Below are 15,912 nucleotides of genomic sequence, written 5' to 3' on the forward strand. Positions count from 1 at the left end.
CCACTTCAGACTGAGCTCTTTGACCTCCCTTGAAAGGACGCAAAGCATCTCCTTGTCCATTGACATCCTCCATTGACCATTCGCCAGATGCAGCAAGAGACAAACATCATCGTCCCCAGCATCAGAACCGCCGAATGTGATGAGGTTGTGCACTCCTGCAGAGGTCCGAAGCTCGTCACGCACATACTGTATGGGCATAGATGCAGTATATGGAGAGTGAGAGGCTCGTGGGGTGTGTGCTGGCACGAGGTCCACCTCAAATTCATCCTGCTTGAACTCATGGCCCCGCCATGCCTCCTCGTGTGATCCCTCGGGAGTCACAGAAGAGACGGGTGGAAGGGAGTGGGAGGCTTAATCGTACCTCAGAACCAGGGCTATTCGCGAGCGAAGAGTCTTGAGACTCATGCCCTCACAGTGAGATGAGAGCTGTCTCTGCGTGGGCACGGCCCAGACAGTGAATGCAGCTCTCCAGCTTATCTGAAGGCGGGATGTGTCCTTCGCATACGGAACAATTATGGAACGACATCTTTAAAAAGACGTGAACACTTAACCCTCTGGGGTCGACGGATGCGCCGGCGTGTCCTGCTGGATTTTTTCGGCATAACAGCGGAAACAACTTAAAATATTCCGTCATTTTTGGGCATACAGATAAGTGTAAGACATCATTAGAAACTATAAAGGGTCTACTTTTATTTGTGTACACCCACAATAACAACAAAACCTTGTGCTTTTGTAAAATAAAGAAAATAAACAGGGTGCGCTTTCAGCCGTCTCTGTCTCCGCGAGCATCTTTCTGAAACACATCACAAAAATGAAGTGAAACTCTGCGAATACTTATCACACCAACATGAATGACCAACAAGTGCCTTAAAAAACATCAAGTTCATCATCAGATTCATTCACTTTACTGCACGTTTGGAAGATGTTATGCTACACAGGTGAGGAAGCTCTACAGATGGTCCTGGATAGTGACAAAGAGTTCATATTTTCCTCAGAAGAAGAGCGGGAATCCGACGAGGAACGTTTGCATTTTGAAGAGCGTCTTGATACAGCCGAGGATACAATTTCGGATGAGTAAGACTTACATTAGTTGACATGCTATTTTATATAAACGTACATATTTTACTAGTTGGACTATTTCCAGACTTATCAGCCAGTATTCAGTGTATTGAAATTTGAAATATGTCCTAATAGGCAAGTTTTAGTTACATTTAAATGTTGTTTCGGCTAAAGCAGGTATTTCAATTGTATGCTGTATGATATAAATATGATATAAAAATATTATGAATGTTTAGATCATATTTTAACTAGTGTTTATGCTGCCTCATTATCACCAACGAAGCTTGTGCTTGCAAATATCTGTTCAGGTGTAAATATGTAAAATGTGCTGTAAATATGCCCATATTAGAAAATCAGCATATTAGAATGATTTCTGAAGGATCATGTGACACTGAAGACTGCAGTAATGATGCTGAAAATTCAGCTTTGATCACAGGAATAAATTGCATTTGACAATATATTCAAATAGAAGTTATTTTAAATTGTAAAAATATTTCACAATATCACTGTTTTTGCTGTATTTTGGATCAAATAAATGCAGCTTTGGTGAGCAGAAGAGACTTCTTTTAAAAACATAAAAACTTACTGATCTAAAACTTTTTAATGGTAGTGTAGGTCTAAAGTTTTTAAGTAAAGTCTTTATGTAAAGAAAATGTATAGTCAGATTACTTCTTTTAACTTAAACTTGATTTTGTGAATAAGCTACAAATATTCATTCTCTCTCAGGGGAGGGGTCTTTGTCTCCTCAGGTGTGAATCACATCAATATTCATGATCATCCACGCCTCCTCGCATATGGCCTTTCTAACCCTAAAAGTGTCTTACAAAAGTTAAATGATTATATTGTTTTGTATGAATGAGTGATCAGGATGGTTTTCACATCATTTTATAGCAAAAACTCTAGGCAACAAGAGCCAGTCCTCAAAAGTCTTGTGAACAAATGTTTAGTATGTGTTATATGGCCTTATTTCAGTGACTTGTTTTTTTCAAAACCACGCATAAACGTTATTTTCTCAAAAATACAAACATGTACATACATGTTGCTCACATATTATTGAAGCCCCATTTGTGCTGAATACAGTGTTATCAGACTTTAGCCATTAATATGTTTTTAAGCAACTGAAAAAAGCACAAATGTCAAGGCATGTCAAAACTTCTCAAGGGCCCAAAACACCCTCGGACCCCAGAGGGTTAAGGGGCTCTTTTAGTTATCTATCTATCTATTTATCTATTTATCTATTTATCTGTCTGCCATATCTATCTATCTATCTATCTATACACACACACACACACACACACACACACACACACACACACACACACACACTACCATTCAAAAGTTTGGGGTCACTTGCCTGAAATGTTTCTCATGATCTTAAAAATCTTTTGATCTGAAGGCGTATGCTTAAAGTTTTAAATTAGTTTTGTAGACAAAAATATAATTGTGCCAACATATTAATTTATTTAATTACAAAACTAAAATTTTATAAAAAAAAGTTTTTGAAATGGATGACCGAATAATTGGACCGAATAATTAAGAAAAGCAGCCACTAAGTGCCCAGCATATAGATGGGAACTCCTTCAATACTGTTTAAAAAGCATCCCAGGGTGATACCTCAAGAAGTTGGTTGAGAAAATGCCAAGAGTACATTTCTGCAAAATCTAGGCAAAGGGTGGTCACTTTGAAGATGCTAAAATATAATATAGTTTTGATTTATTTTTGATTTTTTTTTTTTATATAAAAAATGTGACTGTCCTGCACAATGAATTGTAAAACAGAACGCAGGTGTCTTAAGATGCATTTATAATTATTAAAGTTTTTTTAAACTTAACAGTGAGTTGTGGTACAATGATCAAAGATGTTCGTCCAGTGCATGTCTGTCCACGTGTGAACAGTCGGAACATGTGCAGAATAACCGAATAGTGATTTTGGTATTTGAAAACCATGCACATCCCTATTAATAACGCATAATTTTGGATCGGTTCATAATTAAAAAGTAGCTTACATATAACTGGGCGTGTAAGCCATTGCTCCAAACTTTTCCTCTGTCAATTTGAAAAATCCAACCAAAATCTGGCAAGCATCCTGTAGAGTATAAAAGTGAATACGAAAAGTGATTTGTCCCGTAAGCTATTCAGATGGCGTCACGGCGAAATCGGTCCAGATCGTTAATTTAACGTGGATGTAAGTTGGAAAATTTTGCTACGGCGGGTAAGGGGTTGTCTGAAAAGTCCACACATTGTGCTAAAATTGTGAATTTGTTATTGAAAAACAATGTTCAATATATGTTCAATAAAATGTACAAAATTACACAGATCCAACAATGTATGAATACAATCACTGAGTCATAAAGACAAGAAGTACAGGTGAAGAAAAATAAAAATATATATTTTTTAAATAAAATAACCTAAAAAATTAAATATATAAACCAACACGGATCACAGATGTATACATAAATAAAGATAAAAAATCTAATTATTTTTATTTCTTCGATTATTTATAAGTCATGGGTCAGGAAAGTTCTCAGCATATAAGAAATGATATACACATTTTATTGATAACTCAAAAAGCAGTTATTGCTAAAACTGTGAAGGATGTGGGAAGGAACCATCTGAATACATGGTCAATTTTTTGGTGTTATTCATATTCAGTGTAGTATTACTGACCGCAGTTGCTGCTCCCAATACGCAGATTACGCAGTCTGCATAGTGCACTTACTCTGGATGTCAATATCATATAGCCACAGTTGGGAAGAATTCAAATGTGCAGAAAATGCTGGGAAACCAAAGAATGTACAGTAGTTGGTGAATTTTTCTTAAGAAAAGTGGGCAGCTTCACTGCTCAGGACTCATAAACAATTATTACACAAACTGTCATTGATCTTCGAGAAAGCAACATACCATATTAAGAACCAATGGAATATAAACTTTTGAACAGGATCATTTGTGTAAATTCCGTTACTATTTTGTCTTGTGAAATTTACAGTATGTGAGGACTTATGTCAAATAGCTCAGGGCAGTACTAAATAAAAAACAAATTAAAATTATGACCCCCCTCCTCTCTTCCAATAATGAGGATATTCTGATTTTCCTGAAAAAAAAAAAAAAACTTTGAAAATTGAGTGAAAAGTACAAGTGGTGAGCTGAAATCTGCACTGCTAATGTCTTAATTTAGTTACAATTATTGTAATTGCACTTTTTTTTTTTTTTACATTCTTTTTTAACTTTTATTATTGTTTTATACAATGTGCATATAAGAGGCTCTTAAGGTTTGTATTGTAATTTCATTGAAGAAATATGCATAGTGCAGTAATGTGTAAATCAGCATTCACAATAAGAATTGTTGCCCATCAGCCACTGTTTTCAAAATAAATAATTTAAAGAGAGATTCTTTGTTTACCCTGCTGTACCGAAACCGTACCGAACCATGACCCCAAAACCGAGGTACATACCAAACCATGAATTGTGTGTACCGTTGCAGGCCTAGTCGGAACTATTCGTTTTTGTAAAGTTCTTAAATATTATAAACTTCAATTTTGTATTTATTTTATCTGTCATAAGAATGTGAAGTGCTTGTTACATCAGATAACTTTTTGAAAGTAATGAGTAAAGTTACATGCAACATCACATTATTTTGATTTAATTCAAGGTTCGGGGACAAACACTTGACCGCAGCAAAAAAAAAAACACTTAGCTAATGTAGTTTACTTACCTTAAAAAGTAACAATGTAATCTAGTTAGTGACTTTCATTAGGATGTAATAATGTCACGCGTTACTTTGAAAATTAACATTCCCCATCGCTGGCTCCACATTTGAATTTGGTCAGTGGTTATAACAAAACATCTTTTTAACAGTCAGAAGCTGGTGTCTGTTGAAATCATTTTGGATGTGGCCTTCTGAAGCTTATAAAAATGCCATGCGGTATTTCTGGACCAATGTTCTTGGCTATTCAGTGTAGCCTCATTTGATCAGCATTCATGTGTTTGTCTTTCGTGCAGGAAAGTGCCAATGTTTGGTCTGGAGGCTATTTTCCGTAACGGTGTTCCGGTGGGCCACCTGCGACGCTCTGAGTTTGGATTTGCCATCAACAAGACCATTGGCTACGGTTATATTCGCCATCCAGATGGTGGTGTGGTGAGTACCATTCAATGGCTTTCTTCAAAAATGCAGTGAGCTGCCTACCCAGACTGCATTTTATGGCATCATTAGAAAGCGACATTAAGGCTGCGATAAAAAGTATTCAGCAACATTATACTGCTTTCTAAGCTACCTCTTTTTCACAACATTCTAATGCATTGTGATGATTGCGGATGGATTAGAGAGAAATGTTGATCGTAAATACAGTATATTTTATTAAATACTGAAAAGTATCTATTGGGTTTTACCCAATATATGTGTTTTATGCATTTTTATGCTTGGAGTGTTGCGTTGTTAGTGTTGCAACATTCCTTTCAACACTTTTTGGCATGCCGTGTCACTGCTTATGAAGAGTGTTCCAAATTGTTAACTTTCATGACAGTTAGATGCTGCCTTAAGCGCAAAGTATATTTCGGTTTTGAAACGAACGCTCAGCATCTGCATGCAGTCAAACGCTAACCTTTTAAAGTATACTTCATTTGACTGTGCATATATTGGCGCATGCTGGATACTGGACCATCAGTAGTTTAGACCCATAAAGTTGACTTTGCAGTCCTTCAGACTCGAGTTATACAAATGCAGGTGTCTCTTGATCTCCTTACGCACTCTTGACGTGCACATGTTGTTGTTTCCACCTTCGTCTTCTGATGTTTAGCACAGATTACATCTTCTATTGCTTTTTTGTGACAGCAACGGCTCAGTTGTGAGTTTTGCCACCTTGTGAACCCACTAATAAGTGCAAATAATTCCAGGTGCATGCGCACACTGCTCGTTCAGTGTTCGCGGGGTTAGAAAAATCAGGCCTCATGCGTTCAGTTCTCGAGCACTTTGCTGATGACGAAATTTGCGCCATGCATCCTGTACGCAGATGCTTGCTGTTTGCGTCGCGGCTTTAGAAGACAGCTGCCTATAGCATGTAGAGAGTAGACAGCAACCTTGTTGATAAGAATAGCATACTATGTAACTAGCTTAACCAGCAAGAGTTCCATGGTCAGTCAGCTTTATTAGAAAGGCTATGCTGGTCTACTAGCTGGATCAGCTCCTGCTGGTCTATTTAACAGGGAAGGCTGTTCAATGGATTTTGGAACAGAGCTAAAGAGTAGGTTTACCACACACACACACACACACACACACACACTCAGGTCAGAACCCAAAAAATGAGAATGGGTCACTACTTCTTATCTACAATGCTATTTTAAGTGTTATTGAACTCGAGGGATTGGGCAAAAACTCTTAAGCGATAAGTATTAAATTCTCCGCAGTCTGGCTTTTTAGAGACGCTGTTTTTTGTGTCAGTATTCTCTCTCTTCTTATTTTTCCTCTGCTTTTATGATCCAGGGTGAGTCATGCCCTCATATAGGATAATTTAACAGCCCTGTATAGAGTGATAATTTGATAAAGGATACTGGCTACTAAACTGTTCTCTACTGAACACACACTGCCATTATTATGTAGTTATCATTTGCATTTCTCCAGATTTCCTACTTATCCACCTTTTTCCTGAATGCAGAAGTGTTCCATAGGGGGTGCCTGTTTTCAGTTTCCAGTCTCTAGTGTTTTCACTTGCATCAGCATATATTCTTAGCAGGTAATGTGATGTTTAGCGTATTAACTGTGTAAACATTTTCAAAAAAGCTTATTGCTTCTTATGGAGACCACAATCAATAAACAGTCCAAAGGCGATCATCATGGCGGCACCCAGTGGTTAGTCAGGAAAACTGGGAAGTTCTAAAAAGATATACTGTATCTATAATTTCCTGATTTGATTCTGATTCACGAGCTCTCGATTCGATTTGATTCCAATTAGATTCTGATTCATTTGGATATATTTAGGTTAAAATGTCCATTTTGCTTGCATACAGCATGAAAGAAATTCACTCTCTGTTAATGCTGTTAATTATACAGGGGACTTCTAACTTTTAAAATTAGAAAAATATACAATTTACACATTTTATCAATTTGTTTTATTATTATTTTGGTAAAATTTTAGCTTTTTAAACATATACAAATTCCATGTATTCTATCAATAAATATGATGTCTTGAAATTGTATACACTGGCAGCCAAAGGTTTGGAATAATTTACAGATTTTGCTGTTTTGGAAGGAAATTAGTATTTTAATTCACCAAAGTGGCATTCAGCTGATCACATAATATAGTCAGGACATTACTGATGTAAAAAATAGCACCATCACTCTTTGAAAAAATCTTTTTTTTTTTTTTCTTTTCTTGATTTAACACTTTTTATTGACTCCAACACATGAAACAGAAAAACAAAAAATATGTACAGAATCAACTTTTAACCCCCATTATTCCCTGACCCCCAACAAACATCCCTGAGGTCAAAGCTAAAATACACACACAAAGAAAAAAAACTAATATAAGCAAAAATAATAATAATGACACATATTTAAAACTATAAAGCCCTCTCACTGCCCCTCCCTGAGAGCCTTCGTAAAAGGTCAAATAACTGCCCCACTTCCTATTAAATACCCCCAGGTTGCCTAGCCTTCTGTCTGACATTTCTTCAAATGCTGCCACCCCGCCCATCTCCGTGCACCACTCCTAAAATGAGGATGCTCCAGCTGACCTCCATCCCCTAAGGATTATCTGTCTGCCGATCATAACACTGGCTAGAACCCAATTTCTTATATATTTATCCCCTATATTAATGAACGCCCCATCGCCTAAAATACAGAGTCTGGGGCAAAATTAAATTTGAGTGTCCAATACGTCACATATAAAACTCTGAGCCCTCAACCAAACTTCTTGGATCTTAACACACCACCAAGAAACATGGGTTGTGTCCCCATCTTCAGATTGGCATCGCCAGCAGGTGGGTGTGTCCTTAAGACCAAGCCTATACAATCTAGAGTGGGTCCAATAGAATTGATGTAAAATCTTAAATTGCATAAGGCGCACCCTTGCACCTCTAGATGCAGACTTGACGTTTTTTAGAATCCTAGCCCACACTCCCTCCTCCAATACAAAGTTTAAATCTTTCTCCCATAATCTCTTGAGAGAAGTTGAAGCGCCGTCCCCCAGACTCTGAATTAGCAGGGAGTAATACACTGATGCCTCATGACCTTTTCCAAAAGCAGTAATCACCACTCCCAGAGTGTCTGCCACTTTAGGGGAGTGTATGCTACTCCCAAAAATAGTACAGAGCAGGTGGCGCAGCTGTAAATCCCTAAAGAAGTGAGACCTGGGAATTCCAAAATGTTGAACCATATTTTCAAAGGATCTCAACACTCCACTGTCATATAGGTCACCGAGCATATTAATCTCCCTCACATTCCACTCTGTCCAGCAGAAAGGTGACTTGTCAATACATAATTTTGGGTTCAGCCATAAGCTCAAAGCAACATTTAAATAACTGTCTGAATTAAACATTCTGGACACTTTTGTCCATACCGCATGCAAATGCGAGATAACGGGGTGTAACCTAACTTCTCCGGTTAGTTTGATAGAAAGGCTTTGCAATGGCGAGATAGGGGCAAGAAATTCCTGTTCAATACAAAACCAGGGAGGGGCTCTCTCAGGTGGAAGCGATCAATGAGCCAAATGTCTGAGACCGAATGCATAATAATAAAACAAAATCTTGGGTAGGCCTAGCCCACCTTTGTCAGTCGGCCTATGCCACTTACTGAAATGTAATCTGGGACGTTTACCATTCCAAATGAAGGACATCCCCCACTCTTGTAACCACCTCAGTGAACATCGTCTCCATGGCAGTGATCAATCGACATATCACAACAAGATCCTCCAAGTCAGCAACAACCTTCGTCAGCATTGCCGACATGCCCAGCATCTCTCGCCACATCTCCCGCATCTCTCCGACCAAATCAACTCCCAGGCTCGCGGCTCGCTCGGGGTGTCAGCTTGAGCACGTAAGTGTCTTTTAATGTCTCCAGAGCCTGAGGAGTTTGAATTCTTTGACACATTGTCCTCCTAGAACAGTTATGGAGTTTATCCAATCTCACCAGTTTCTATCTTTAAAAGTGTTAACTAGCACAGTGCGTAGAGCTCGCCGTTCACACATCTAGACAGGCCCCATTTCCAGCAGCCATCACTCCAACACCGTATCCTTGAGTAATCATGCAAAATTGCTAATTTGGTACTAGAAAATCACTTGGCATTATATCAAACACTGCTGAAAGCTATTTGGTTCATTAAATGAAGCTTAACATTGTCTTTGCATTTGTTTTTGAGTTGCCACAGTATGCAATAGACTGGCATGTCTTAAGGTCAATATTAGGCCAGAAATGGCAAAAAAGAAACAGCTTTCTCTAGAAACTCATCAGTCAATCATTGTTTTGAGGAATGAAGGCTATACAATGCTTGAAATTGCCAAAAATTAGAATTACAATTTGAAAAAAAAAAAAAAAAAAAAAATCAGAACTTCTTAAACTACTACAAAGAGTTTTCATCAAGAAATCCTCCACGTGCAGCAATGACAGCTTTGCAGATCCTTGGTGTTCTAGCTGTCAATTTGTCCAGCTACTCAGGTGACATTTCACCCCACGCTTCCTGTAGCACTTGCCATAGATGTCTTGTCGGGCACTTCTCAGGCACCTTAAAATCTAGCTGATCCCACAAAAGCTCAATGGGGTTAAGATCCATAACACTCTTTTCCAATTATCTGTTGTCCAATGTCTGTTTCTTTGCCCACTCTAACCTTTTCTTTTTGTTTTTCTGTTTCAAAAGTGTTTTTTCTTTGCAATTCTTCCCATAAGGCCTTCACCCTGAGTCTTCTCTTTACTGTTGTACATGAAACTGGTGTGAGCGAGTAGAATTCAATGAAGCTGTCAGCTGAGGACATGTGAGGTGTCTATTTCTCTAACTAGAGACTCTGATGTTTAGTTGTACATCTGGACTTCCACATCTCTTTCCGTCCTTGTTAGAGCCAGTTGTCCTTTGTCTTTGAAGACTGTAGTGTACACCTTTGTATGAAATCTTCAGTTTTTTGGCAGTTTCAAGCATTGTATAGCCTTCATTCCTCAAAACAATGATTGACTGACGAGTTACTTTTTTGCCATTTTTTACCTAATATTGACATTAAGACATGCCAATCGGCATGCTGTGACAACTCAAAAACAAACACAAAGACAATGTTAAGCTTAATATAATGAACCAAATAGCTTTCAACTGTGTTTGATATAATTAGCAAATTAGCAATTTAGCATGATTACTCAAGGATAAGGTGTTGGAGTGATGGCTGCTGGAAGTGGGGCCTGTCTAGATTTGATCAAAAATGACTTTTTTCAAATAGTGATGATGCTGTTTTTTTACATCAGTAATGTCCTGACTATATTTTGTGATCAGTTGAATGCCACTTTGGTGAATTAAAGAACCAATTTCCCTCTGAAACAGCAAAATTTGTACATTATTCCAAACATTTGGCTGTCAGTGTATATTTTATATATATATATACACCGATCAGCCACAACACTAAAACCACTTGCCTGATATTCCCCCTCATGCCGCCAAAACAGTGTCAACCTGCACCTCAGAATAGCATTCTTAGATGCCATTCTTCTCACCACAATTGTACAGTGGGGTTATCTGAGTTACCGTAGACTTTGTCAGTTCGAACCAATCCATCCACAGAACTGCCGCTCACTGGATGTTTTTTGTTTTTGGCACCATTCTGAGTAAATTCTATGAAAATCCCAGGAGATCAGCAGTTACAGAAATACTCAAACCAGCCCGTCTGGCACCAACAATCATACATGTGATTATCTACACTGCGTGCCCAATTATTAGGCAAATTGTATTCCTCAGGATTAATTTTATTGTTGAACAAACACAATGATCTCAGTCAATCCAAAATGTTATTGAACCTCAAACCTGAATGTTTAACAAAGAAAAAGTGAGTTTTGTCTTTCTCAGGGGAATATATAAGTGTGCACAATTATTAGGCAACTAAATTACAAAAATAATTTCTGCCAACTCAGTTGTTTATTCTCAATTTTTAGAGTAGGTGCAACAAATAAGTAACACAAAATGACAGTTAAATAAAATTTTTGGCCTTTCAAAAATATTCAGTGACCAATATAGCCACCCTTCTTTTCAATAACTGCCATGAGCCTTCCATCCATGGAGTCTGTCAGTTTCTTGATCTGTTCACGATCAACTTTCGCTGAAGCAGCAACCACAGCCTCCCAAATGCTGTTCAAAGAGGTGTATTGTCTTCCCTCACTGTAAATCTCACATTTGAGAAGGGCCCACAAGTTCTCAGTAGGATTTAAGTAAGGTGAGGAAGGGGGCCAAGTCATTATTTGGGCATCTTTGAGGCCCTTGCTGGCTAGCCAAGCAGTGGAGTACTTGGATGCATGTGATGGAGCAGTGCCCTGCATAAAGATCATGGCCTTCTTGAATGCTGAGAACTTCTTCCAGTACCACTGCTTGAAGAAAGTACTGTCCAGAAACTGGCAGTAGGTTTGAGAGTTGAGTTTTAGTCCATCTTCAACTCGAAAAGGTCCAACTACCTCATCCTTAATGATAGCAGCCCATACCAGTACCCCTACTCCACCTTGATGGCACCGGACTCGAAGTGGTGCCCTGTGTCCATTAGTGATCCAGCCACGGGCCCATCCATCTGGTCCATCAAGAGTCACTCTCATTTCATCTGTCCATAAAACCTTTGAAAATCTGTCTTCATGTAATTCTTTGCCCAATCTTGACACTTCAGCTTGTGAATATATTCAGTGGTGGTCGTGTTTCAGCCTTCTTGACCATGGCCATGTCTCTGAGCTCTTGGCACCTTGTACTTCTAGACATGTAGGTTGCAGTTCTGGAATATGGTGGCACTGGAGGATAATGGGTTCCTGGTAGCGTCACGTTTAATTCTTTTCAAGTCTTTTGCAGTTAATTTGCACCTTTTCTTCTCCATGCGTTTTTGCGCCCTAGTTGACTATTCGCAACAAAACGTTTGATTGTCCGGTGGTCACGCCTCTATAGTTGAGCTATTTCAAGAGTGTTGCATCCGTCTGAAAGGCATTTTACAATATTTGACTTTTCAGTGTCAGTTAAACCTCTTTTTTGGCCCATTTTACCGGAGGTAATGAAGCTGCCTAATAATTATAAACATCTTGATATAAGGTGTTAGTCACTTTCGCCACACCCTCCCTCATTACACAAATATATACCACCTGAAAATGATTGAATCCAATAAGCATTCAAGTTTATATGGTTTGGAGTTGGAAAATGTGCATGGAAATAATGATAAGATCAGAATACTCACTTGCCTAATAATTGGGCATGCGGTGTAGTCAGCCAATCGTGTGGCTGCAGTGCATAAAATCATGCAGATATGGGTCAGGAGCTTCAGTTAATTTTCAACCATCAGAATGAGGGAAAAATAAGATCTCAGTGATTTGGACCGTGGCATGATTGTTGGTGCCAGACGGGCTGGTTTGAGTATTTCTGTAACTGTTGATCTCCTGGGATTTTCACACAAAACAGTCTCTAGAATTTATTCCGAATGGTGCCAAAAAAAAAAACCATCCAGTGAGCAGCAGTTCGTTGGATGGAAATGCCTTTAGAGAGGTCAACAGAGAATGGCCAGACTGGTTCAAACTGACAAAGTCTACAGCAACCGCTCTGTACAATTGTGGTGAGAAGAATAGCATCTCAGAATGCTATTCTGAGATGCGGGATGGCGCTGTTTTGGCAGCACGAGGGGGGCCAAAACAATATTAAGTGGGTGGTTTTAATTTTGTTGCTGATCGGTGTGTGCATAATTTGTAATATTTACAAGTATTTACATTGATATGTAGAATAAGTGCTAAAACTGTACTGTACCATTAAGACTACCGGCAGTTTAGCATTTTGTTTTGGTTCAGCGCATATTAACGATTCGCACACCATCTTTACTAGAATTATTAATTAATTTTTTTTTTTAATCATGTGAAGTACAGAAAGGATACTAAAAGAGACATTATCAGTGACTAATGGGTTGCGTGGATCTCTTCTTTGGACACCCATTAAATGGAATGCGTTACTCTCAACGCGCAGTGAAAGGATTATATTACAAAACTTATATTTTTACACAACCCTAATAATAATAATAATAATAATAATAATCCCTATTATTTTTCATTTTAAGTCATACATTTTGTTTTATAGGTCAAGCAAAGCAAAATCCAATTCTATTTGTGCACCCCCTGGAACCTGCTTACATTCGAAATCGCTGATACAGTGAATTAAATAGTTACAAATGAAAGGTACTTGATGAGATTATTTCCTCTTTTTGTTTAGAACTAGATGAGCGCAAACCAGAAGATACAATCATTCATAAAAAAAAAAATCAATGATAATTCTAGCAACAGTGCAAAAACATTTTCACATTTTGTAACACTGGAGTAAAAACAGTAAAACCTCATTCTGAAACATATAATAATTCTTATTATATGAGCCACATTCAAAGCCACTGAAAAATAATAAATATATGCACAATCAAGATATGTGACTGCACATCAGTTGAATTCTATATTAGTGTTGCAATATTTCTTGCAGAACCAAACAAAATCCATTCATGATGTAACATCTCCATTTCAAGTTCTTCCTCATCTTGACTTGTTTGAGACACGTCTCTTTCTGTATTTTTACATTTACTTTATATTTCTTTGTCACTTATAAATAATGTAAAGCAGTCCTGCCCACTGATAACCTCTTAAATATAGCCACTTCATCTACTATGGTGTAAACGGTATAGCAAACTTTCCACCAGTTGACACCATTTGATAGTCACACAGTATATACCGTTACACAACCCAGCTGTAGGGTTGAGCGTTTGATACAAGTCAGTGGTTGTTTGCAAAGGAGAAACTTGCTTATACAGCTTTACATTGTGAGTGTGTATGCGTTATAATGCTTGACTCTGAAGTCCCTGCTCCGCGACTTTGACGTGATACAGGGGGATGTGTACTTAATGCTAACTGACAGAGGACTAGATGAGGAGGGACAGATGGGGGAGGTAGAACTGAGACATCTCCATTCCACCCTGCGGACAGCAGTACTGTGTAACAGAGGCAAGCGCTGATCTGATCAGACCTCAACTGTCTCTGCTCACTGCATTACACATACACACACATACAGACACACACACACTAGAGAGATAGGGACAGGGGATAACAGACACAACATTGAATGTAATAATGCTGGAAATAAGAATGTTAGAGAAGCATTAGTCATGGAAGAGAGACTTGGGGACTCGTGCATAAAACTTTTCATAGTTTCTAGTTACCTTCTAAAAGTTTAAGTTTTTGATTTCAAAAACTTTATGCATCATTTCTGTTACATTCAAAACATAACTTCCACAAGCAAAACAATGTTTGTCTTTGCAATCTTTATTAAAAATTTAAAAACTTGGTCCAGCTCTGAAATTACTTGCTTTTTGAATAACATCACAAATCCCTGATCCCTTTAGGTCTTATAGAGACCACTTTCGACCAGTTCGATCCAATCAATTGCAGATGCATAAAATCAAGTCCCGCCCAACATTATTTATTTATTTTTCTTACTGAATATCATGTTTCACTCGGGTTGTGATAGCCATTTGATTTTGAATGAAAATGGAATTATACATGGGCTTCCAAGCACTGTGAAAATACATCACGTGTGACTGCAAGCTCTCTCGCCAAGAAGCCATCTACATTCAACAATTTTAACTTAAGTCAGTTACCAACACTATCATTTCATATTTTTGAAATTATGGGTTAACCCAAGCTGCCTTGCAACTTTGTTAGTTAAAACAATTTATTGCACAATGGTTGAATTAAAGTGATTTGTGTTGGCAAAAGGAAACTCATTCCCTCTATAATATAAGTGCAGTTAATTGAGCCGATTATATATTTAAAACTCATTCTCTGCAAATTGCTTTTTGATTGTAACTGGTATATTAATAGAAAAGTGCATCTTATTCAATTTGCTTGTTTGCTTCTACAACAGCAAAACCAGTTAAAGTATATTTATGTATGTGAGATAGTTGTGTGTGTTAATTTAATTGGTATACACACTCTTTGAAGCCTGATTTATGTGTTTCTGACATTTATACAATAAATAGGACATTAAATACCTGAAAGCAGGAGTGCAGTATATTGAGCTTTAAGACACTTAGCAAATACTATCTTGTAATCCATACGTAGGAGAGTCATTGGTCGCTAGTTTCTGTTATAGTTACTGCAGCCACAACCTGCTCCTTATTGCTTAATTCTTAGCACCAATTCACTGGTTATCTATGAATGTGTCCATTAAGGCTGCAATGTCCCACTTAAAGAGGTCATGCTAGTTTTCCAGTGACTTTATCTTTACTCCACAAGGTATTGCCTGAAGCTTGTTCAGATTTAATTAAAAAGATGCAACTCCTGAGAGAGAAAGCGAGAGGGACAAAGATAGAAAGAGGGAGAGGTGAAGAGAGGCAGACCTCATTTTAATTGCATGGTTTCACACTAAGATGTGAATGGACTGACTCAAGTAGCTTGTAAGCTGGACATTGAAAGCAAAAAATAGTCATGTAGATTAAAGGCATTTTATAGTTGAGCTGAGTTTAGACCGAGAGCTCACGGGCTGTAAGGTACACCAACTTTGCTGTAAGAGATTAATCCAAGTTTTACATGTTTTTCAAGTAAAACTCCTATGAAAAATAGTAAACAGTTATTATTTAAGCAATTCTGTTTAGTGACACCAGTGGTGCAGAAATTATACACTTCACC

General features: G+C 37.9%; 1 protein-coding gene across 1 annotated transcript in view; it reads left to right on the top strand.

Annotated features, from left to right (window-relative positions):
* The window catches only part of sardh (sarcosine dehydrogenase), a 108,674-nt gene that overhangs the window by 91,284 nt on the left and 1,478 nt on the right, over positions 1 to 15,912 (top strand). Inside the window, exon 20 of the mRNA XM_051684515.1 lies at positions 5,058 to 5,193. Coding sequence (XP_051540475.1) covers positions 5,058 to 5,193 — 136 coding nt within the window. The remainder of the gene's footprint in view (positions 1 to 5,057; positions 5,194 to 15,912) is intronic.

This window comes from Myxocyprinus asiaticus, chromosome 42 (assembly GCF_019703515.2).
Source record: "Myxocyprinus asiaticus isolate MX2 ecotype Aquarium Trade chromosome 42, UBuf_Myxa_2, whole genome shotgun sequence".
NCBI lineage: Eukaryota > Metazoa > Chordata > Actinopteri > Cypriniformes > Catostomidae > Myxocyprinus > Myxocyprinus asiaticus.